Source organism: Bombyx mori, chromosome 2 (genome assembly GCF_030269925.1).
Source record: "Bombyx mori chromosome 2, ASM3026992v2".
NCBI lineage: Eukaryota > Metazoa > Arthropoda > Insecta > Lepidoptera > Bombycidae > Bombyx > Bombyx mori.
The window spans coordinates 3,706,954-3,732,097 of NC_085108.1; the positions used below are offsets into that span (position 1 = coordinate 3,706,954).

At 40.3% G+C, this 25,144-nt stretch overlaps 1 protein-coding gene across 8 annotated transcripts in view; it reads right to left on the bottom strand.

Moving 5' to 3' along the window:
- Positions 1–21,967: 21,967 nt before the first annotated feature.
- Hr3 (hormone receptor 3) overlaps positions 21,968–25,144 on the bottom strand; it is a 148,016-nt gene continuing 144,839 nt past the window's right edge. For 6 of the 8 annotated variants that reach the window (XM_062671835.1, XM_062671843.1, XM_062671833.1 and 3 more), the window contains 2 exons: positions 24,877–25,027; positions 21,968–23,828 (listed from right to left, as the gene is read on the bottom strand). In XM_062671835.1, coding sequence (XP_062527819.1) covers positions 23,702–23,828; positions 24,877–25,027 — 278 coding nt within the window. In that variant the 3' untranslated portion in view covers positions 21,968–23,701. 8 annotated transcript variants of the gene reach the window in all.

Genomic DNA, 25,144 nt, shown 5'->3' on the forward strand with positions numbered 1-25,144 from the left:
TTGAAGGGTGGGGCAGCCGTTGTAACTATACTGAGATTTTAGAACTTATATCTCAAGGTGGGTGGCGCATTTACGTTGTAGATGTCTATGGGCTCCAATAACCACTTAACACCGGATGGGCTGTGAGCTAATCCACCTACCTAAGAAATAAATAATAAATAAATAAAAAGTTCACTGAAATGACAGAGCAACCTATTTGCTTACTAGCGCTTATCCCGCAATGCAAATAGGACTATAATCACTGATATTTTAAGATGTAGATCTATTGTTTTTTTAATGTTACATGATCTATTTTGTTAATATGATCATTTCGTGTAAAGTTGACTAAAAACAGTTTTGGAAACAGTTCCAAAACTGCCTCGACAGGTATGTATAGATTTTTATATATACGTTTTCTTTTGGTTTTTAAATGTAATTTCGGATAAGTACAGGGTCGGCTTCTTAGTAATTAAATACGTTAGTACTACCATTTTCTTAATTATGATCTGCATGTAGCATTGGCGCGGAAACCTGGACACTGACGGCAGGGCTCGCCCATAAGTTAAGAGTCGCACAGCGGGCGATGGAGAGAGCTATGCTAGGTATTTCTCTAAGGGACAAAATCCGGAACGAAGAAATTCGACGGAGAACCAAAGTCGACGACATAGCTCTCAAAGTTAGCAGGCTGAAGTGGCAATGGGCCGGTCACATCTGTCGAGCCAGCGACGCCAGGTGGGGGAAGAAAGTCCTCGAATGGAGGCCACGGATGGGTACAGGGAGCGTGGGGCGTCCTCCAACCAGGTGGACTGACGACTTAGTGCGCACGGCGGGAAGTCGTTGGATGCGGAAGGCGGAGGACCGCATTATGTGGAAGGCATTGGGGAAGGCCTATGTCCAGCAGTGGGCAGATAAAGGCTGATGATGATGATGATGATGATGTAACATTCGTTCATAGAAAAGAGAGCTTAAGCCAAATGCTGACACTTTTGGAATATAGACTTTCAGTTGATAGAAATAAGGTTTTAAAACAACAAAAACAGAGACTAGGGCTATCTCGCTCGGCCGCAGTGTGCAAACATGGCGCGCATAAATCAACCAATCACAAACGAGAACTTTTGGCGCGCTTAGGCGGAACGTTATCTCGGCTGTGAATTTCTTCGCGCCTTTTTAACACATCATACCAACCTTCGATCAACAATTGTAATACTATAACTTACTTATAATATCTATTTCTATCATACTATCATAGGTAGCGGGTAGATAACTGTACACGACAATTAGTATTACGCAAAATAACAAATAAAAAAAAATTGTTTATTAACTGTAGATTAATTGATAAGAAAAAGTCATGAAATGTACAAAAACAATAAGACGGTACGTGCATTTTCAATGCAAAAGTTCAAAATGGGTCATTTGACTCTTTATGGTATGTTTAGTGTTAAAGAAATTCTGGAGACAAATCGGTGTAACAGCATACAAGTGCCGGATCTGTAAGGTGATGAAATTTCACGTCATCTCGGATCCTCCCGATCCACTAACGGTGCTTTTGGGTACTTCAAGCACCGGTCATCGTTCTCGTCGAACCCGTCGCTTGCTAGGGCTCGACGAGTAAATTAACTCTCAGACACAGCCCACTGAGTTTCTCGCCGGATCTTCTCAGTGGGTCGCGTTTCCGATCCGGTGGTAGATTCTGCGAAGCACGGCTCTTGCTAGGGTTCGTGTTAGCATCGTCGACAGGTTTGAGTCTCGTGAGCTCACCTACTAGCCACGGTTACGCTGAAATAGCCTCTCAAGGCTATCATCAGCTTAGGTAGGAAAAAAAAAAAAGATGAAATAAAATAAAACCGCATTGTAAGTGATTCAAGAATAAAAACAAATAACATTTATTTTACTGTTTGGTTCATAATTCACCCGTCAACTAGTTAAGGTACAATGTTTTGTTTATATATTAAATTATTTTATTTAAATATATTTTATTTATAAATCAACAAAGCTATGTACGGGTCGATTGAGAAGCGTCGACTGGTTTTGTTTTTGTTTTTGTTTTTATTGTAACTCGTTTTCAATCGACCCGTCCATAAGAAATATGTAATATAATCTGTTTTTTTTTTTTTACATTATAAGTTCTATATATTTTGCATACTTTCATAGATTTTTTTCTTGAATATGTTCTGGGTATGTGTAAAAATATTTTTTCGAATCGAGAACAATATGTTCTCTTGTTTACACACAACTTTATATAAAACAATGGTTAATATACATTTCTCTATGTGTTCATTACACCCGACATTCTACAAAAACGCAACGACACACAAAAAAAATAATTTTTTTTTCGTGTTTACAAATAAATAAAAAATTGCCGTTAAAAATACATCTATTTTTAATAATGCGTGTGTCCGTATCTATAATTATAATTAATTTATGAATTAGTTTTTAATTTTTTCAAGTGAAAAAAATTTAGCAAAACATAGTACAAAAATTTTAGAAATACCCCTAAAAATACTACGCAGCGAAGTTACCCTATTGCTATCACTCTCGCATTAAACACGTCGTGTGCGAGTGCGAGGGGGACGAACGACACGCCTCGCTCTATTTGCACCAATTAGAAGTCTAATATCGAAATTTATATTATACTATCTTAATGATTTCACTCACAAAACAAATTTTCTAATATAAAGAACTGTAATCAAATTTAAGAAAGGCTTAATTTAGTGTAGATTTTACGGAAACAAACAAACCACAGATTAAATAAAAATTTACCGCGCGCGACATAGATGAAGCCAGTGTTTTTGGGTCCAACATTATTCTCTTACATATCGAGGCGTCAGTGTGCCGCATCGCGCTGACGGGACACCAGCCGATCGTCATCGCATCCGTTTATCTCCCCCCTGACAAACCCCTCCTGAGCAGTGACCTCGAGACACTGTTCGGTATGGGGGACGCGGTCATCCTGGCAGGCGATTTAAATTGCCACCACACTAGGTGGAACTGCCATCGCACGAATGTGAACGGTAGGCGTCTCGACGCGTTCATAGACGACCTCACATTCGAAATATTCAACCCCCCGACCCCCACGTACTATCCGTACAACGCCGCGCGTCGTCCGAGCACAATAGATCTGGCACTGCTGAGGAACGTAACTCTGCGCTTACGCTCCATCGAGGCAATGTCAGAACTCGACTCAGACCACCGACCTGTCGTCATGCAGCTCGGTCGCCCACTCAACCGCGAACCAGATACGAGGACCATGGTGGATTGGAAGAAGCTGGGCACGTGCTTAGCTGACACCGCTCCACCAATCCTCCCTTGCGGCCCGGATTCAACTCCATCCCCCGAGGATACCGTCGAATCCATAAACATCTTCACTGATCACGTCTCGACGGCGATCATAAGATCTTCGAAACAAGTCGATGTGGAGGACTGCTTCCACCGCATCAGACTTTCCCCCGATCTTAGGGACCTCGTTAGAATCAGAAACGCGGCAATCCGGGCCTACGATCGATATCCCACGGATTCAAACCGGACTCGGATGCGTCGCTTACAGCGGGAGGTCAAATCCCGCTTAAGCGACGCCCGAAACGAAAACTGGGATAGTTATTTAGAAGAACTCGCGCCCACTCACCAAGCATACTGGCAACTAGCTAGGACCCTCAAGTCCGAAACTATAGCCACTATGCCGCCTCTCGTACGCCCCTCAGGCCAATCACCGGCTTACGATGACGATGACAAGGCAGAGTTGCTGGCCGATGCACTGCAAGAGCAGTGCACCACCAGCACTCAACACGCGGACCCCGAACACACCGAGTTCGTCGACAGGGAGGTCGAGCGCAGAGCTTCCCTGCCGCCCTCGGACGCGTTACCCCCCATTACCACTTCCGAGGTCAAGGAGGCGATCGATAGCCTACAACCACGGAAAGCTCCCGGCTCCGACGGCATCCGCAACCGCGCGCTTAAACTGTTACCAGCCCAACTGATAACGATGTTGGCCACCATATTAAATGCTGCTATGACGAACTGCATCTTTCCCGCGGCGTGGAAAGAAGCGGACGTTATCGGCATACACAAGCCGGGCAAACCGAAGAACGAAACCGCGAGTTACCGCCCCATCAGTCTCCTCCCGGCGATAGGCAAACTTTACGAACGGCTCCTTCGTAAACGCCTCTGGGACTTCGTATCCGCGAATAAAATTCTTATAGACGAGCAGTTTGGATTCCGCGCCAAACACTCGTGCGTCCATCAAGTGCACCGCCTCACGGAGCACATCTTACTAGGGCTGAACAGGCGGAAACCCATTCCGACAGGAGCCCTCTTCTTCGATATAGCGAAGGCGTTCGATAAAGTCTGGCACAACGGTTTGATATACAAACTGTATAACATGGGAGTGCCAGACAGGCTCGTGCTCATCATACGAGACTACTTGTCGAACCGTTCGTTCCGATATCGAGTCGAGGGAACGCGTTCCCGGCCCCGTAACGTCACAGCCGGAGTCCCGCAAGGCTCCGCCCTCTCCCCGTTACTATTCAGTTTGTATATCAACGATATACCCCGGTCTCCGGAGACCCATCTGGCGCTCTTCGCCGATGACACCGCCATCTACTACTCGTGTAGGAAGAAGGCGTTGCTTCATCGACGACTTCAGACCGCAGCTACCACCATGGGACAGTGGTTCCGGAAGTGGCGCATCGACATTAACCCCACGAAAAGCACAGCGGTGCTCTTCAAAAGGGGTCGCCCTCCGAACACCACGCTGAGCATCCCTCTCCCGACTAGGCGCGTCAATAACCCCGCCCCCGCCGTTCGCCCAATCACGATGTTCGACCAGCCCATACCGTGGGCCCCGAAGGTCAAATATTTAGGCGTCACCCTCGACAGTAGGATGACATTCCGCCCCCATATCAAGACGGTACGCGATCGTGCCGCCTTCATCCTAGGACGTCTCTACCCGATGATATGTAGGCGAAGTAAAATGTCCCTTAGAAATAAGGTGACACTCTACAAAACTTGCATACGCCCCGTCATGACCTATGCAAGTGTAGTGTTCGCTCACGCGGCCCGCATACACTTAAAATCCTTTCAAATTATTCAATCCCGTTTTTGCAGGATAGCCGTCGGAGCCCCGTGGTTCGTCAGGAACGTCGACCTCCATGACGACCTGGACTTAGAGTCCATCAGTAAGTATCTGCAGTCGGCGTCCATGCGCCACTTCGATAAAGCGGCACGACACGAGAACCCTCTCATCGTGGCCGCCGGTAACTACATTCCCGATCCTGCGGACAGAATGGAAAGCAGTCGACGTCGCCCTAAACACGTCATCTCGGATCCTCCTGATCCACTAACGGTGCTTTTAGGTACTTCAAGCACCGGTCACCGTTCTCGTCGAACCCGTCGCTTGCGACGAAGGGCTCGACGAGTAAATTAACTCTCAGACACAGCCCACTGAGTTTCTCGCCGGATCTTCTCAGTGGGTCGCGTTTCCGATCCGGTGGTAGATTCTGCGAAGCACGACTCTTGCTAGGGTTCGTGTTAGCAACATCGTCAGGTTTGAGCCCCGTGAGCTCACCTACTAAAGTTAAGGCTACGCTGAAATAGCCGCTAGGGCTATCAGCTTAGGTAGGAAAAAAAAAAAAAAAAAAAAAAAAAAAAAAAAACCAACATTAGGTATATACTAAACTATACTGCCTAAAACCTAGACAATTTTTTTTTTTTTTATTGCTTATATGGGTGGACGATCTCACAGCCCACCTGGTGTTAAGTGGTTACTGGAGCCCATAGACATCTACAACGTAAATGCGCCACCCACCTCGAGATATAAGTTCTAAGATCTCAATATAGTTACAACGGCTACCCCACCCTTCGAATCGAAACGCATTACTGCTTCACGGCGGAAATAGGCGGGGTGGTGGTACCTACCCGTGCGTACTCCCAAGAGGTCCTACCACCAGTAAAAACGTATCAGTCAATATTTAAGTCAAGTTTTTAAACTGCACTGAATGTATCAGAAATAAAAAATGGGCTATTACTACCCACCTTCAATTTTCATTTCTATGAACTCGCCAAAACGCTTCGTCTGACAAATAAAAAACGCTTTCCATTTCCGCTGGTATCTCTTTGCATAATTATAAAGAGCGTCTGTTTTTAGGGCGGTTCCCAATAACGAAATCGGACCAAAACATTTTTTTTGTGTTTTGTGAGTGAAATTCGTAGTTCGTAAAAACGTGGCAGCCTCAAAATGGACACGATTTTGTCGAACTTGGGACAATGATACTGAGATACGCACACAAGAAAAAATAAAGGCGGTTTTTCATTAAAATTTTAAACTGTAAAACTTCAATGAAAATCTTTGTTGTGACAAATGTACTTTTTATTTATTATTGTTTAGGTCTGTACCCTATGAATATTTCCATGTGACAAATGATTATTTCATTACAAGCTCACAATAGAACGCTCTATATCTGGAAAGAAATTAACTTTTGTAATTTTCTAAAGTTTTTTAAAGTTTTTTATCATGAGAACATAACATAGGAGCAAACGAATTCATTTGCCTATTAATTAACAAAAAAAAACAACAAAACTTTTTCTCGAAACAAAAATTAGAAAATATGGCGGCTACTCCCGAGCTTTGATTGATTCCTTTAGTGGAAACACTAAAATGGTTTTAAAAAACCTAAATCTGACAGCAGCTGTCAAAATCTCTCAAGATTCTCTATGTGAGCCGTGCTATCAATATGTCTTAGTCATTTAGAAGTAATAGAAAAAGACATTCTAAATATCTTGGTTTGATAACTCTCCGATCACAAAAGGAAGAATTTTAGTCCAAACCATATTCCCGACATACTTGATTCGGAGAAATTTTTATGAACGCATGCTTCGAGAGGGCATCTTAGTTTAGTATAAAAATAATTAATACTGGAATTGATTGCCAGAACTTCCTATATCAAATGTACTTGTTGTTGATAGTAAAAACTCGTATAGTTGACAAACATATAAATTACTAGCTGACCCGGCAAACGTTGTGTTGCCTTAAATAAGATTTCTAGGGTAATTCTACTGTAGAAAAAAATCCTCATTTAACAACATAATACCTCATTATAAACAAAAAAAATATATCCAAAAAATTAAAATAAAAAATTAATGTTTGGGGTGGACAACCCTTTTCACTTAGGGGTATGAAAAATAGATAGTAGCCGATTCTCAGACCTATTAACATACTATTGATACACAAATAAAACCAAAAAAACATGGCTGAAAAAGGTATAGTATTGTATAGCTCTCAAATATATTAAGTGTATAATGTATAGTGAGTAAGTAAGACAGTATAGTGAGTAAGTAAGACAAAAATAGGGGTTGATCGTAGAGGGGTGAAAATTTCAGAGTAATATTAATTTTTTTTATTCTTCGTCATGACAAAATAAAAACAAAATTCTCGCAAAAAAAATTTAAAGTTTTTAATTAGCAAATAAAAAATAAGGGTTGATCGTAGAAGGGTGAAAATTGAGGATTGTATGTATTTTTGTATGTTGTATCATAAAAAAATAGAAATTAAAAATTTTGTCTAAAAAATAAATAAAAAAATTTAGGGGTGGACTACCCCTAACATTTAGGGGGATGAAAAATAGATGTTGGCCGATTCTCATAGATACCGGATAAGCACAAAAAATTTCATCAAAATCGGTCAAGCCGTTTCGGAGGAGTATGGCAACGAAAACTGTGACACGAGAATTTTATATATTAGATAGTCAAAAATGTTTTAATATTGTCACTTCAAGTGTGCGTATCTCTTTGTTTTTTTTTTTTATTATATAAATTCGTCTTAAAACCTACATTGCTCGATCGCTCACACGATAATTCTCGAACACTAAAACAAACATTCAATTTTATTTCAAATAATTTTAGGAGCATCTTTATCGAAATCTTTTCGCTTGTCCTCAAAAACAACATACATCTTAGAAAAACAAAATAGCCTTTTTATTGCTTGTTTTTTTTTTTTCCAGTCCGTGAATAGCTGGAATAGCCCCTTAGGCTACCAGAGAATAGGTAGAAAAAAAAGTTGTTTTTTTTTTCTTTTTTCTTTATGGCAACAGTTTTAACTTTATGCCAGTTTCAAGTAAAAAAAAGTTGGTTTACGTACGTATAAACGTCATCAATGTCAGCTGTCAATGTCAAACTTCATGAATTAAACGAAACGGTTACAGTCTGACTCAAATACTGGGATTGTTTTAAGCCTTATAATGATTATTTAAATTAGAAACATTACAATACAATGGACAAGCTGAATGAGAAGAAACAAGACTGTCTCTTGCCCGCTACTTAAGACAGCGATGACGTAAATTGTTTGTATTTTTGTATCTGATAAGGACAAAGAAATTTGACCATACATCCTCCAAATTTTATGGGCAATAAGTTTAACAGTAAACAGCGGTGAAGTTATGCACAGCTGAAATGGAAATTACAGCCAGTTGCCGGGAAAAAACAAAGTTCTTGTGTCCGCCAGAGTGAGTTCGTGGCGATATTAAAGCTAACGATATTTGGTTATTTTATCATTTTCGATGGCTTGACATTTTCCGGGTGGAATTTTTCGGACCTGTTTTGGGGGCGGAAAGCGGGGTGGGAGTCGAACGCAGTGACACTCCTTTCGTTTGACAACCCCCATCCTACCCTCGAAATTGAACCAAACCGCCAAAGTTTCTCTGAAGTGACAAATTATAAAAGGGACCACTCATTCTAATACAACAACATATCGTTACACGCGAAATACATTCTTGTCTCATTAAAAATCTAAATTTGTACATTACATATCACCCTACGCATCTTTTACAATGGTATTAAAGAATCAAATAAATACATATATAGATAAAAATATAAACAATGAAGTTGATTCCCATTTTGTGTTCATGATATGGCGTCAATTATTTGAGCCAGTAGTGTAGTTACAATTTACATAAGCATCCCGAAAAACCAGATAAGCGAAATACAACAAAAAATACATTTCGGCTTTGTATGGATATAAGCGCGCAATGGAAGACAAATTAAAATCAAGGGACACTCCGGTGTGCTTAGTGCGAGTTTTTTAACGTTCTCGATAGCGTAAAAGTTAACTCAATTCGTATGGAGTTGGAACGTTTACCTACGTTAGCTGCTAAGGGCGCTGTTCCAACCGCATACAAATTTGAGTTAACTTTTGCGCTATCGAAAACGTTTAAAAGCTCGCACTAAGCACACAGATGCAGCGTGCTCAGTAGCCTAACTTACTAAAACTGACATTTGTGACCAGCTGACCCGGCAGACTTCGTAGTGCCTCAATCGATAAATAAAAGACCTAAACTTCTGTATAAAATAAACTTAAAACAAACAAAAGGAATCCGTCCGTCCGACACATCCAAGGGAAAAAAATTGTTATTTTTATTTAATTCCGTACATTTTCATATTTATCTACCTTTTAAACCTTCTCTGGACTTCCACAAATAATTCAAGACCAAAATTAGCCAAATCGATCCAGCCGTTCTCGAGTTTTAGCGAGACTAACGAACAGCAATTCGTTTTTATATATATATAGAAGATAGATTTCGCTGATAAATGTTGCTTCGGCTTGGCTTCGGTAAAAGCACTCTTCAACTTTGCATTAATAGATCGATTCATTATTGTAACAGATTCGACATTCACATCTCAGATAATGCTTTGCGTCTTTGTAACTTATTGCAGGGTTCGTTAGGACTATTCCCTAACGCCCTAAAAATTCTATTCCATATGAATTGCACGCAATGAAATACACGCGTTGCGTCTGACATTCGCCTTACATTACGGGTTGACGAAAAACTCTCAAAAAAATATTTTAGTTAGTAAACAAACACATTTCGTTGTTAGCAAATTGTTATTGCATATAAATATAACTAGTCAGGTCATAAGTATTGTCACACAGTAAAAACTTTTCTTTTAGAATGCTGGCCACAAAAAAGTTTATTGAATTCGAATTTCGAATTGTTCATGAAAATAAAAATGTATACTTTTAGAATTTTACTCATTTTTAAATATGGAGTGGACGCTTAATAATCCGTCATTTTGAATAAACTTTAGTGTCATAAGAATCTATGTTTTGTTAAGTTCATTTTGGTATATGAATGGTTACATAATGAATAAACTTGTTTCAATTATTTGACATTAAACATGTGACAGAATTTATGACCTGACTAGGTATATAATAATTGAAGTTATCAAATAAAATAAATAAAATTATTTAAACCAGTTTTACTCTGTCTGTCTTTATATTATTTCCGACTTTTCCGAGTAAAGTCACGGACTATGACTATTAAACGCGAATTTAAACTGTAAAACTAATTTTAATTGTGTGTAGGTACGTGTCGCGAAAATCGAAATTACTAGAAATTTCATTGTAATATCAAGGTGTTAAAGTCTAATTTGGTTTAAACGACATTTTTGCAACTTTACAGAGTGAGAATATCTTGACAAAAGAAACTTCTTCAGCTATTTGAATGGAGTAAACTTAATCGAAGTTCAATTAAGAACATCTAACTGTTGATAATGATCTATACTTAATATTATAAAGAGGAAAGATTTGTTTGTTTGTTTGTATTGAATAGGCTCCGAAACTACTGAACCGATTTGAAAAATTCTTTCACTGTTTGGAAGCTACACTATCCCCGAGTGATATAGGCTATTTTCCTATTTTGAAAAATATTTGGGATCTTTACTAAAACTCCAATAATGTAACCCAAGGTGTAAAAAAATTACCTAACATATTCTTTACATCGCGTGTGCCCTGCGAAAACTATTGATGATAGAATAAAATAATGTACCACGACTTTGTAGAACACATTATTAATTACAAAAAGTGTCGCAACAGCATATGTCTAACTATTATAGTTATGCCGCAATAAGTGTTCTTTTATTTAAAAAAATAAAACAACGTCAAATGTCGTTGAAATTTTTGTTAAAGACCCGAGCGGAGCCGGAGCGGGCCGCTTGTATTAAATAACACAGACATTCAATTAATTACAGAGAAATCTCGCTTATACTAAATAACTTTACACCCTTCGATGTGTTTAGAGCAGGGTTGTCTAGGCTAGAGACGTTTACGAGCCAAAATTAGGAAATTAATTGAGGCGGTGAGCGAAAAAGTGGCTTAACCCACAATTTTTCATATTCGTACTTATATATATTACGATTTATTTTAAACATAATAAATCCCTAATTTCACCCATAGATTACATTTTATTATGGCTTTGTAAACATTATTTTTGTGCGTATTGTTTTTGCCTACAAAGTACAGTGTAAAAGTAAATTCAATCTTCATTATCTCCATACTAAATATAGTAAGCTTAGGCCACTTTTGCGCTGACGGCCTCAATTGAATGGCAACTTCGTCTGACTTGGGGGCGCAGTGGTTAGCGACTCCTTGACCGAGAGTCTGGAAGTCCTTTTTTTTTTATTGCTTAGATGGGTGGACGAGCTCACAGCCCACCTTGTGTTAAATGGTTAATGGAGCCCATAGACATCTACAACGTAAGCGCGCCACCCATCTTGAGATGTAAGTTGTAAGGTCTCAGTATAGTTACAACGGCCGCCCCGCCCTTCAAGCCGAAACGCATTACTGCTTCACGACAGAAATAGGCAGGGCGGTGGAACCTACCCGCGCGGACTCACAAGAGGTCTTACCATCAGTAATTACGCAAATTATACTTTTGCGGGTTTGATTTTTATTACACGATGTTATTCCTTCACCGTGGAAGTCAATGGCGAACATTTGTTGAGTACGTATTTCATTGGAAAAATTGGTTCCCGCCTGAGATTCGAACACCGGTGCATCGCTCAACACGAATGCAGCGGACGTCTTAGTTCGGTTCCTCCATGTAACGAACGTTCATGTGATGAACAAGATTGTTTTGCTCTTAGTTTGAATATTTCGCATCTATATATTTATTTTAATGTATATACGTGTGTGTGTCAATCTCTGTTTCCTGGAGTACAGGGAATACCAGTTTGGGTTATCCAGATCGTCGTGTGTAATTTTTCCCCGATAATTTATTTATTATTAAATGTAAAAATAAAAAATCAGTCTTTCTAGCTATTCAGTTCTGCTAGCAGTGCGAGGGTATGCGGAATGATTTTTGGCCAGTCTTTGTTATGTTAGCTTTGGTATTATTAAGGCTGGACATCAATCGGTGGACACAACCAGACAGGACCCCTTGGGATCTTTATCATTGCCTCGTCCTCTGCTCTGAATCTCCAAACACGGCCCTCGTGAATCTAACCATAGGGTTTAGTGATAAGTGCCAACGCGATTCTTGATCTGACTAACCATTGACAGGAGTTTCAGACCTGCTAGAACCCTCCGTGTGAAACTGACGGATTGCGTCATTAGCTAGATGCTCCCTAAATATGCTTTGTACTGGAGAGAAGAATTTATTTGTGTTGAGCTGAATTGACAGCCTAGCCTTGTACTATTTGGACTCAAACCCACTTTCGTATATCTTAGCTCCGAGTTATTCGCGAAATTGATTTTAGGGTAGGTTGTTTAACCGCCCTTACGGAAATTCCGAAAAATTTTTTGCCAATCATCAGTCTGACAACCCTGGTTTTAGAGCATTCAAAAATGAATATATATTATAGAAAATTCATGATTGTACTACTGCACCCAAAAATTTTACAACATTTAATATATTTAACATAATTTACCTTAAAAAAAGATTGTAATTCAAAAACATATTTTTTTAACAGATTAATAATTAATAAATAAATTAAATACACTTCAATTTTAGTGATGCACTTTTTATAGTAAATATTCTACAAACATTAAAAAGGTTATTATCTTAATAAAATTTCATTGAACATGGCGAATAGTTAGCACACAAAAAAACTGATATTTAAAGTATTTAAATTCTGTGGTCTGATGCTAATAAGGCCTGTATACCTATTTAAGGTCTACTTAATACTAAGAATAGTAATCATTCTTTTTATTGTAAACAAGCTGACCCAGCAGACTTCGTAGTGCCTCAATCGATAAAACAAACAAAAGGAATCCGTCCGACGGGGGGGACACATCAAAGGAAAAACAAAATTGTTATTTTTATTTAACTCCGAGCATTTTCATATTTATTTTTACCTTTTAAACCTTCTCTGGACTTCCACAAATAATTTAAGACCAAAATTAACCAAATCGGTCCAGCCGTTCTCGAGTTTTAGCGAGACTAACGAACGGCAATTCATTTATATATATATAGATTATTAAGGGTTAGAAAAATGAGCTATCAATAACTAAACAGTATGAAAACTAAATTGGTGTTTGTTACATAGTAATCTGAAAGATTTTCGAGAAACTACTGCCGTTTTGGCTCAAAAAAAAATTATGACACATTTTCAATAAACCAACACTATATCTATATCTATACTAATAATATTATAAAGAGGAAAGATTTGTTTGTTTGTTTCGAATAGGCTCCGAAACTACTGGACCGATTTGAAAAATTCTTTTTCCATTAGAAGCCGACATTGTCCCTGATGAACATGGGCTACTTTTTTTTTTATTTTTTTTTTGGTTTCATGTGTGTTTTAATGTTTCCGAAGCGAAGCGAGGGCGGGTCACTAGTACATAGTAATTTGAAAGATTTTTGAGAAACTACCGCCGTTTTGGCTCAAAAAAAATTATAACAATTTTTTTTTTTTGCCTTTGTAGGCAGACGAGCATACGGCCCACCTGACGGTGAGTGGTTACCGTCGCCCATGGACTTCAGCAATGCCAAGGGCAGAGCCAAGCCGCTGCCTACCGCTAAAAAACATTTTCAATAAACCGACACTATTTAGTTTCATATAAAAACTTACTTTATATTTAATGACAAATATTTTAGTTACGGGCCACAGAATTATATGTTTCTCATTTACTTGTTAATTACGACTAGTTGTCTAATTAATTGGAATTGTAAGTTTGTACACTATTATGATTGTATTTTATACTTCTATAATCACAAATTTCGCCAAGACTACACTATAAAAAATATTAACAAAGACAAACAATATTTACTCTCAATTTGACAACAGACGTCAAGAACAAAAGTTTGACAATAAATAGTATGCATGCGTGTGTGCGTCAAATACATGGTACGTAGTGTGTGTAATGTTTTCTTTATTGATTTAATGTATCTTTTTTGAATTATTTTAAAAAATATTTGCATTGTGCACTTCTTCTCTATATTCTGTATAAGTGTGGAAAATTTTATACTCCTCCGTCCGCGCAATTTTCGTAAAAAGGGATACAAAGTTTTTGCTTCACGTATTAATATATAGATAATTAACAAAGAGACATTTGGGGGTTGAATGCTTCCCGCTGGGGGTTGAATGCTTCCCGCTTCCGTAGGTTTAACCCGCGATTCCCTACAAGTAACCCCTGGGTGGTGCAAAACGGGAGCCGAAAACGTAACCGGTGGTAGGACCTAGTCCGACTGGCTGGCGACCACCCTCCAACTAGAGTCCGCCGCCAAATAGCCTAGCTGTGTTCCGGCGTGTGGGTTGGAGAGCCAGTTTTATTCCTTCCCTTTCCTTTTCCTTGTTGGAGGTGAATCTTGATGATACCTGGAACATGCGGAGCAAACGTGTGTGCGAGCTTGCGGGACGTGATTGTTTGACGGGGGTATAGGGAGACCCAGTGAAACGGTGTTCGCCGCCGCCCGCCGGTCAGTAGGGGACCTGAACCCGGGTGTCACTACTAAACTCCGCCCCGGGAAGCTGTCCCGCCAACCGGTGTAAAATCCTGTCGTGCGGTCGTCGTGCCGGAGTCGGAGACCGGAGTGGATCCCGGCGATCGCACGCAGGGTGGACTGGGGGCCCTTCCATGCCCTGCGTCGGTCTCTCACGCAACCCGTGATCGACCACACGCTATGCTCCGCGCTTTATTCAGGTGTTGTCATGATTTCACTTCGAACATCCTACCTCACCCTATCCCACTCTCCAAAAAACAACAAAAATGAAAATCATAAACAGAAAAAGGGTTATATCGGCGATCCCCTATTCCACATTTAATGTGGATTTCAGCAATGTCAGGGGCCTACATAGCAACCTTGACGCCGTACACCACCATCTTGAGACGGCGCAGCCTGCCCTACTGTTTCTGACGGAGACGCAGATATCAACTCCGGATGATACCTCGTATCTTGAATACCCCGGTTACGTATTGGAGCACAACTTCCTGCGTAAAGCCGGGGTGTGTGTATTCGTTCGGGCTGATGTCTGTTGTCGCCGTCTACGAGGCCTCGAACAACGGGACCTGTCCCTCTTGTGGCTGCGCGTGGATCACGGGGGTTGTACCCGAATCTACGCCTGCCTGTACAGGTCCCACAGCAGTGATGCAGGTTCAGCTCTGATTGAGCATGTGCAAGAGGGGACTAACCGCGTGCTTGAGCAGTACCCATCTGCGGAGGTGGTGGTCCTTGGAGACTTCAACGCTCACCACCAAGAGTGGTTGGGGTCCAGAACCACTGACCTCCCGGGTCGGACTGCCTACGATTTCGCCTTGGCCTACGGCTTCTCCCAGCTGGTGACACAGCCCACCCGTGTCCCAGATATCGAGGGGCACGAACCTTCTCTGTTGGACCTTCTGCTGACCACGGATCCGGCCGGATACAGTGTGGTGGTCGACGCTCCACTTGGATCGTCTGATCACTGCCTTATCCGTGCTGTTGTACCACTCTCTCGTCCTGGTCGTCGAACGACGACCGGGTATCGAAGAGTTTGGAAGTATATGTCAGCAGATTGGGATGGATTGCGTGAATTTTACGCATCCTACCCATGGGGGCGGTCCTGCTTTTCCTCTGCTGATCCTGATGTCTGTGCGGACCGTCTTAAAGACGTGGTGATCCAGGGGATGGAATTGTTTATTCCCTCCTCTGAGGTGCCCGTTGGGGGTCGCAGTAGACCCTGGTATAACAATGCCAGCAGGGATGCTGCACACCTCAAGCGGTCCGCATACGTGGCATGGGATAATGCCAGGAGACGTCAGGATCCTAACATCTCAAAGGAAAGGCGGAAATATAACGCCGCTTCCAGGTCCTACAAGAAGGTTATTGCCAAGGCGAAGTCGGAGCACGTTGCTAGAGTTGGCGAGCGGCTAAATAGCTATCCCTCTGGGAGCCGTGCTTTTTGGTCGCTCGCCAAAGCTGCAGAAGGAAACTTTTGCAGGTCTAGTCTCCCACCACTGCGCAAGTCCGATGACAGTTTGGCCCATAGTGCGAAAGAGAAGGCTGACCTTCTGGTCAAACTCTTTGCCTCGAACTCGACTGTGGACGACGGGGGTGCTACACCACCGAACATCCCCCGGTGTGATAGCTCCCTGCCTGAGATCTGCTTCACGCAGTGTGCAGTCAGGCGGGAGCTCCGACTCCTGGACGTCCATAAGTCGAGTGGGCCAGACGGCATCCCCGCAGTGGTTTTGAAAACGTGCGCCCCTGAGCTGACGCCTGCGCTAACGCGTTTGTATCGCCTCTCTTATTGCACTAATAGGGTTCCGTCTTCATGGAAGACCGCCCACGTCCACCCTATCCCCAAGAAGGGTGACCGGTCGGACCCATCGAGTTATAGGCCTATCGCGATAACTTCCTTGCTTTCCAAGGTGATGGAGCGAATAATAAATATACAACTCCTGAAGTATCTGGAGGATCGCCAGCTGATCAGTGACCGACAGTACGGTTTCCGTCACGGTCGCTCAGCTGGCGATCTTCTTGTATACCTTACTCACAGGTGGGCTGAAGCCTTGGAGAGCAAGGGCGAGGCTCTTGCTGTGAGCCTTGATATCGCGAAGGCCTTCGACAGGGTCTGGCATAGGGCACTTCTATCGAAGTTACCATCTTACGGAATCCCCGAGGGTCTCTGCAAGTGGATCGCTAGCTTTTTGGATGGGCGGAGCATCACTGTCGTTGTAGACGGTGACTGCTCTGATACCATGACCATTAACGCTGGCGTTCCACAAGGTTCGGTGCTCTCCCCCACGCTTTTCATCCTGTATATCAATGACATGCTGTCTATTGATGGCATGCATTGCTATGCGGATGACAGCACGGGGGATGCGCGATATATCGGCCATCAGAGTCTCTCTCGGAGCGTGGTGCAAGAGAGACGATCAAAACTTGTGTCTGAAGTGGAGAACTCTCTGGGGCGAGTCTCCGAATGGGGTGAATTGAACTTGGTTCAATTCAACCCGACAAAGACACAAGTTTGCGCGTTCACTGCGAAGAAGGACCCCTTTGTCATGGCGCCGCAATTCCAAGGAGTATCCCTGCAAGCTTCCGAGAGTATCGGGATACTTGGGGTCGACATTTCGAGCGATGTCCAATTTCGGAGTCATTTGGAAGGCAAAGCCAAGTTGGCGTCCAAAATGCTGGGAGTCCTCAACAGAGCGAAGCGGTACTTCACGCCTGGACAAAGACTTTTGCTCTATAAAGCACAAGTCCGGCCTCGCGTGGAGTACTGCTCCCATCTCTGGGCCGGGGCTCCCAAATACCAGCTTCTTCCATTTGACTCCATACAGAAGAGAGCCGTTCGGATTGTCGATAATCCCATTCTCACGGATCGCTTGGAGCCTCTGGGTCTGCGGAGGGACTTCGGGTCCCTCTGTATTTTGTACCGCATGTTCCATGGGGAGTGCTCTGAGGAATTGTTCGAGATGATACCAACGTCTCGTTTTTACCATCGCACCGCCCGCCACCGGAGTAGAGTTCATCCATACTACCTGGAGCCACTGCGGTCATCCACAGTGCGTTTCCAGAGGTCTTTTTTGCCACGTACCATCCGGCTATGGAATGAGCTCCCCTCCACGGTGTTTCCCGAACGCTATGACATGTCCTTCTTCAAACGAGGCTTGTGGAGAGTATTAAGCAGTAGGCAGCGGCTTGGCTCTGCTCCTGGCATTGCTGAAGTCCATGGGCGACGGTAACCACTTACCATCAGGTGGGCCGTACGCTCGTCTGCCTACAAAGGCAATAAAAAAAAAAAAAAAAAAAAAAAAAAAAAAAGACATGAACAATTTGCTAATTGCAAAAACATAATTTAAGTACCTAGCATTATCGTGCGAGGATAATTATACGCTTACGATCTGTATGGAAGTTTTTAGTACTTTATTTTTCCCTACCTGTGCCGATAGCCTTGAGAGGTTATTTCAGCTTCGCCCTAACATGTAGGTGCGCTCGCGGGGCTTTTTTTTTTTTTTTTTTTTTTTTATTGCTTAGATGGGTGGACGAGCTCACAGCCCACCTGGTGTTAAGTGGTTACTGGAGCCCATAGACATCCACAACGTAAATGCGCCACCCACCTTGAGATATAAGTTCTAAGGTCTCAAGTAAGTTACAACGGCTGCCCCACCCTTCAAACCGAAACGCATTACTGCTTCACGGCAGAAATAGGCAGGGTGGTGGTACCCACCCGCGCGGACTCACAAGAGGTCCTACCACCAGTAATTACGCAAATTATAATTTTTGCGGGTTTGATTTTTATTACACGATGTTATTCCTTCACCGTGGAAATCAATCGTGAATATTTGTTGAGTACGTATTTCATTAGAAAAATTGGTACCCGCCTGAGATTCGAACACCGGGTGCATCGCTCAACACGAATGCACCGGACGTCTTATCCCTTAGGCCACGACGACTTCAAAAGAACTCACATCTCAAGATGGGTGGCGCATTTACATTGTAGATGTCTATGGCTCCAGTAACCACTTAACACCAGGTGGGCTGTGAGCTCGTCCACCCAACTAAGCAATAAAAAAAACACGGAAAAGGCGTATAGTTCTGATGATGTAAAGCTATTACTGATTGCATTGAGCCTGATCTGCAACCTTGAGGTCAAAGGCGACCATTGCGATGTCTCAACGTCTACTATTGACGTAGTGTGTATAAAATCTTAACGGATTCTTCGTTTTAGAGAAATATTGAAATTTACCAACTGGCAATTGAAATCGCCCATGCGTGAAATTGTAACAATATTGTTTTAAATTAAATTGATTTTGTTATAAAATTACCGTGACTAACAGACCGACGTTCGTATAGATATATTTGTAAGTCGAAATTGATTTAGGCTTTTAGGTATCCCGGGATAAAGCGCAACCCTAATTCATTGACTATTGTTGTGACTATTCTGAGTGAGACCTTAGAACTTATATCTCAAGGTGTGTGGCGCATTTACATTGTAGATGTCTATGGGCTCCAGTAACCACTTAACATCAGGTGGGCAGCAATAAAAAAATCGCCTATTTCCGAATACGAATGAAAATATATATTGCGAATATGTAATCATTAAAAACCTAATTATAATTATTCTTTTTCTTAAATAAAACACGCGTAGATTTCGATAAAACGCCGGAAATAATTAAGTATTGCTTTTTATTAAATTCATCAAATAGGCGAAGGGAAATATTCAGCCGAATTCAGTCTTAGTGCTCTAGAGATAATTATTTCGCTTATTTTTTTTCGTTTTTTTTCTTTTCTTTTTCTTTTATATTTTATTTATTTAATAACAACGACGGATCGTGTCCTGTCCGTTCGTGTCAACGTGACGCTATCATTACAATCCTAACTGATCAACATGTTGATCGGGAGACCGCCATTGTGAATGCTTTTTAATAAACTTAATTTACCGTGCGACGTCATGCGTGATCAAACAATTGGCAATTAAATCTCACTGCCCGATTATGATCTAAAGAAAATGCTAATTAGTATATTACACCCCTTGGGAAGGAAAATAAGAAAAGGCTTCGCGTCGGCTAACAATTACATGTGATCTGAGGTTTACTTTTTTACTTTCCCAGAGCTGTATACTATTTTTTTGTCCGACAAAAGCGGAAAGCGGCAACTTTGTTTAGCGCAGCGTGACGAAAGATACCACTTTCCGCCCAGAAAGGGAAAAAATAGTTTAATTAAATGAAGCATGTGCCTAACGGATAATGCGTTCGGTGTATTGTATCGATGCGGCTGTGCCCACGTTCGAATCCCGCAGGCAAGTTATTTTTTTTTTCTATAAAAATACTTTATAGGTGCAGATACTAAATAGTGGTAGGGTTTATTTTAAGCTCGCAAGGATATATGAGTCGACTATTATCAAAGACGGCAATGTGACTTTTGGACAATTATTGGTAAATCAGAAAAACGAATTATTGACTTTGTATTCCATTGGCAGTCACAAAACTCTTCTGAACGACATCCTAGATAAATAACATGTTAAGTATTAACCTTTATTTAATGCAGGTTTTGAACCGTATTCTTTGAAGGAGACGATTATATTCAAATCAATCTGTATTGACATATCAATAACATTTTTTTGTCCAAATGCACAGATTGCCACCTTTGATAATAGACGACTCATATATCGAGAGATGAAAGGCTATTTGGTTTAAGCGACATTCGCTTAACACGCGACATTTTTCTTTGTAATAATCGAATATGCAATTTCGAAAAGGGCACATGTCCCATATTTTGTCAAATACGTTTTTTTCATATACATGTAGTTTTGAGGCTTACCTACCTACCCATTTTATAATAATTCCAGTAATTTTCAATTCGACGCTTGAAAGGCAAACGTGACTAAGCGACAATGCGTGAACTTTACAGTAGACTAATTTAAAGTTGTAATAACTGAAAACAAAATTTATTTTAACGAATCTAGCTGTAGTAGAATCTAGCTAGTAGCTGTAGGATTGAAATTATTTTAAAAGACCTAGAAATATTTTTTTTTGCGCATCTAATATGGTTATTGCCTATCATTAATGTACAAAGCAGTTATTGTCGCTTAGTCATGTTTGCCTTTCAAACGTCGAATTGCTAGTTAACACTAAAATATATCTCAAAAGTTAATATTTTAAATTTTACACTGCTTTAGAAAATAAGATCAGTTTTTTTTTCATTTCCTGAGCATATTGTACATTTTCAGAGATGTGCCCTTTTCGAATTTGCATCTTCAATTAAAGGTACGTTTTATTTGATATTAACAATAACAGTTCGATATTTTTAAAAGAACTTCGATCGATTCAAATATCTGAAGAAGTTTATTTTCGTTATGGTTTTTTTTTTCCAAATTTTAAACTTCAAATGGCTCTACTGTAGAGTTGTAAAAGTATTGCTTAAACCAAATAAACTTTCACCTATTAAAATTTAGAGTACATTAGACATCGGACTTAAAGCCTACGATCATACTAGATATGTCATAAAAACGCCTGCTAAAGCTTTAGTCTCAAGCCACATCTAGTATCGTACGTGCAGTTGCTATGGCGCGTATTATATTTTCCTCAAACGATTATCAGTTTTCATCGCAATCGGACACGACCCGTGGTGGAACGCTAACCTTAATTCTGTCTCTAACTGTGCGCTAGATTTATGTATATATAAATATGTATGTATGTATTTAAGTAACTAAATAATTTACAAATCAGATGACGTTAATCGTAGGATCTGCTTATTTAAAAAAGTCATTTAAATCAGTATCTGTCTACCAATAGGCAAAGACGTAACAATTATGTGGCAAGTTCTAGAAGCTTGAGGCTGTTTCTTGACAAGCCGGTGTTACCATTACTCTTTTTTTCCACTGTTACAAGGAAAATATTAAAAACAAAAGAGTTCGAACCATTGGACGAATATTAGTTACAATTAATATTCACTGTTTGCAGTGACTTCTGACGTCATTAACAATGATGCGGTGAGCACTAACCGTCAAGAGGGTCGTTTGCTCAACTACCATTAAAAAATATCTTTGGATATTTTTTTTAATTTTAAAGTGTAAAAAAAAACATTAAACAACGCCATCTGTATTTGTAGTGACTAACTAAAGAAAAAAAAAAAGAACAGTTTATACATAGAGAATACTTTTTTTTAAGTTTTGTTGAAATATAAAAATAAAATAAATAAAAAAAAACGATACTATATAACTCTCTTCTAAATATAATAAATATTATAATACACGAAAAACAAAAGGATAATTGTAAAAAAAAATGAAACAAAAAAACTGGACAATAACAGATTGCTTTATTTAACAAAAAATATATATATATAAATATAATATAAGGAAAAAAAACAACATTTTCCACACGATACAACTTTTTAACGTTTTTTTTTTTTTAAATATAGCTCACGAGCGCTGATAGTGTAAAATTTTGTTTTGATCCTTTGTCGTATCTCGCTTCTATACATATAATGTAAAAATTAATATTAACCCATCGAACCTTACAGTATTAAATATAAAATACATATTTCTTTTTTTTATAGCTATTTACAAAATACAAGTTAAGATTTAATTATTTTTCTTTAATAATAATTATAATAATAATATACTTTTTTTAACATTAATATAAACCAGTCTATAGTAAGGCTATTCGACAAACTTATTATAAAGGCGGAGGGGAGACACTTTGACAGATGACAGATTTGACAGCTGTCAAAGTGAACGCCGTCCGACCTTGAGTGTTAGAGAAATTTGATTGGTTATTTTATTACTAGGTTTTTTTTTTTTCATTACGTAGCAGGCAATTACGAAATATTCGTATCAAAATTTTATAAGAAAACCGAGCATTTACGTAAAAAAAGAAATAAAGTTAAAAACGAAAAAAAAAAAAAACGTTTTAAAATAATATTATGCATTTTTTTGTGGTGTAAGTGTACTTGAAGATGTATTATGCTTTGTTTTAATTTCGCAGATGGCACCCGAAAACGTTGCGTGCAAAAAGAATAATTAATGAGATCAAATTAAGGTTTTAATTGCCTGCTCTTAAACAGTGTACTTGTGTAAGTTACTTTAATTGTTCGAAATTTTGTTCAGTGTGACGCTTTTGGTAACATCGATTCACGATTCAACAAAAAAAAAAAGGCAGCCCCTATAATGCAGTCTTATTGTCAAACTCGACTGACCGCTGTCTGATTATTGTCAGTTGTAGACCAACGCGAATCAGTAGAAGTTCTCATATCGCGGACTGAATTGAATTTTAATTGGATTTTAAATTATATCAGACAATGCGAACTGATTGTTTTGTATTCTTAAGCAGATTATTAAAAAGAAGAATGGAAAATTTACAAAAAAAAAAGAAGTATAAATTGGGCAGTATCAATTATAACTTATAATACAACTTAACCGAGAAATCTACAAAGAGAAACATCAATAATATAATCATTTGAAATAAATAACAAGTTACATTCTTTAAAAAAAAAACTGTTAAAAATAATTAAAAAAGACCTATTTAAAAAAAAAAAACTTTACGATTTATTTCCATGAAATACGTGTGATATTAAAACTCACTACATAATAAACTTTTTATCTCTTAATAAAAACTCTATTCCTATTTTATACCTTTATATAATAATAATTATTATTATTTCTTCATTCAAAGTTAGATACATTTAACATTATTCATATTGCGTCCGCACGCGCGCAGACATACACGAAAATAAAATAAAAAATACATCAAACAAAACTGAACGCGTACCTGCAGCCTTATCGCGAATTTGAATTCGAAAAAAAAAAAAAAAAATTAAACATGTCGCATGCAATCTCTCCCGCGCTCCATAGACTAGCATGCAACTTCTTTTTTTTTTTTGTTTCCGGTACCCGTTCAGTTTTGCCGGGAAGTCGGGAGTAGCTGTCAAGTATATAAATTAGAAAAAGAAAAAATGCGGCTCACTAACGCCATCTATTATCGGCGGACGTGAATACCGTGAAAGCCGTCATCGTCGATGTGCCGAAGATGCAATTATCCGTGCGTGTAATCTAAAACACTGTCTAAAGAGAACAATTCTTTGTATAAAGCTGGGAAAACGTGATGCGGATGCGTCGCTTTGAAACGGCTCAGCGCTCCGAGGTGCATCAGGGAGAGATCTCTGTAATAACAATTGACGAGAATCAAAACCAAACCAGACAATTAAAAGCCCTTAAACTTAGTTTGATTTTCCTATCTAAGCTGATAGCCTTGAGAGGCTATTTCAGCGTAACCTTAACTAGTAGGTGAGCTCGCGGGGCTCTAACCTGAGGACGTTGCTAACACTGACCCTAGCAAGAGCCGTGCTTCGCAGAATCTACCACCGGATCAGAAACGCGACCCACTGAGAAGATCCGGCGAGAAACTCAGTGGGCTGTGTCTATGGGTTAACAGACTTAGTACAATTAGTGTCTTTGACGAACAATAAGATATGAACGAGTATCGAAACTGCTTAAATGGTCGGCTCACGACTCACCTGATGTTAAATGGTCGCCGGAGCCCATAGACATCAGCAACATAAATGCCATCGACCTTGAGACATAAGTTTGAAGTCTTTACAGTTACAGGTGGTGGTATCTACCCGTGCGGACTCAAAAGAGGTCCTACCACCAGTAATTACGCAAATTATAATTTTGCGGGTTTGATTTTTATTACACGACGTTATTCCTTCACCGTGGAAGTAAATCGTGAACATTTGTTGAGTACGTATTCCATTAGAAAAATTGGTACCCGCCTGCGGAATTCGAACACCGGTGCATCACTACATACGAATGCACCGGACGTCTTATCCTTTAGGCCACGACGACTTCAACGTGCCACTTTTTTTTTCCCTACCTAAGCTGATAGCCTTGAGAGGCTAGATCAGCGTCGCCTTAACTAGTAGGTGAGCTCACGGGGCTCAGACGACGTTGCTAACACGAGCCCTAGCAAGAGCTTCACAGAATCTACCACCGGATCGGAAACGCGACCCACTGAGAAGATCCGGCGAGAAACTCAGTGGGCTGTGTCTGAGGGTTAATTTACTCGTCGAGCCCTTCGTCGCAAGCGACGGGTTCGACGAGAACGGTGACCGGTGCTTGAGGTACCTAAAAGCACCGTTAGTGGATCGGGAGGATTCGAAAAACGTGCCACATGGCATGGCCTTATTGTTATTATTATTTATTAGTTACCTGAAAGTGGGTATCTTGGCCAGGAGTGTATCCAGCACGGTGACGTCACCCTTGAGCGGCGCGTGGTTGACCTCGATCTCATGCCGCATCGCCGACATGGACATATTGAAGAGACACCTGATCTCCGAGTTGCCCATCACGCCGTGGCGCTCTGGAACCAACGGTGACAGTTATGATATAAGAAAGATACCACCGCCCCGCCTATTTCTGCCGTGAAGCAGTAATGCGTTTCGGTTTGAAGGGTAGGACAGCCGTTTTACTGTAAAAA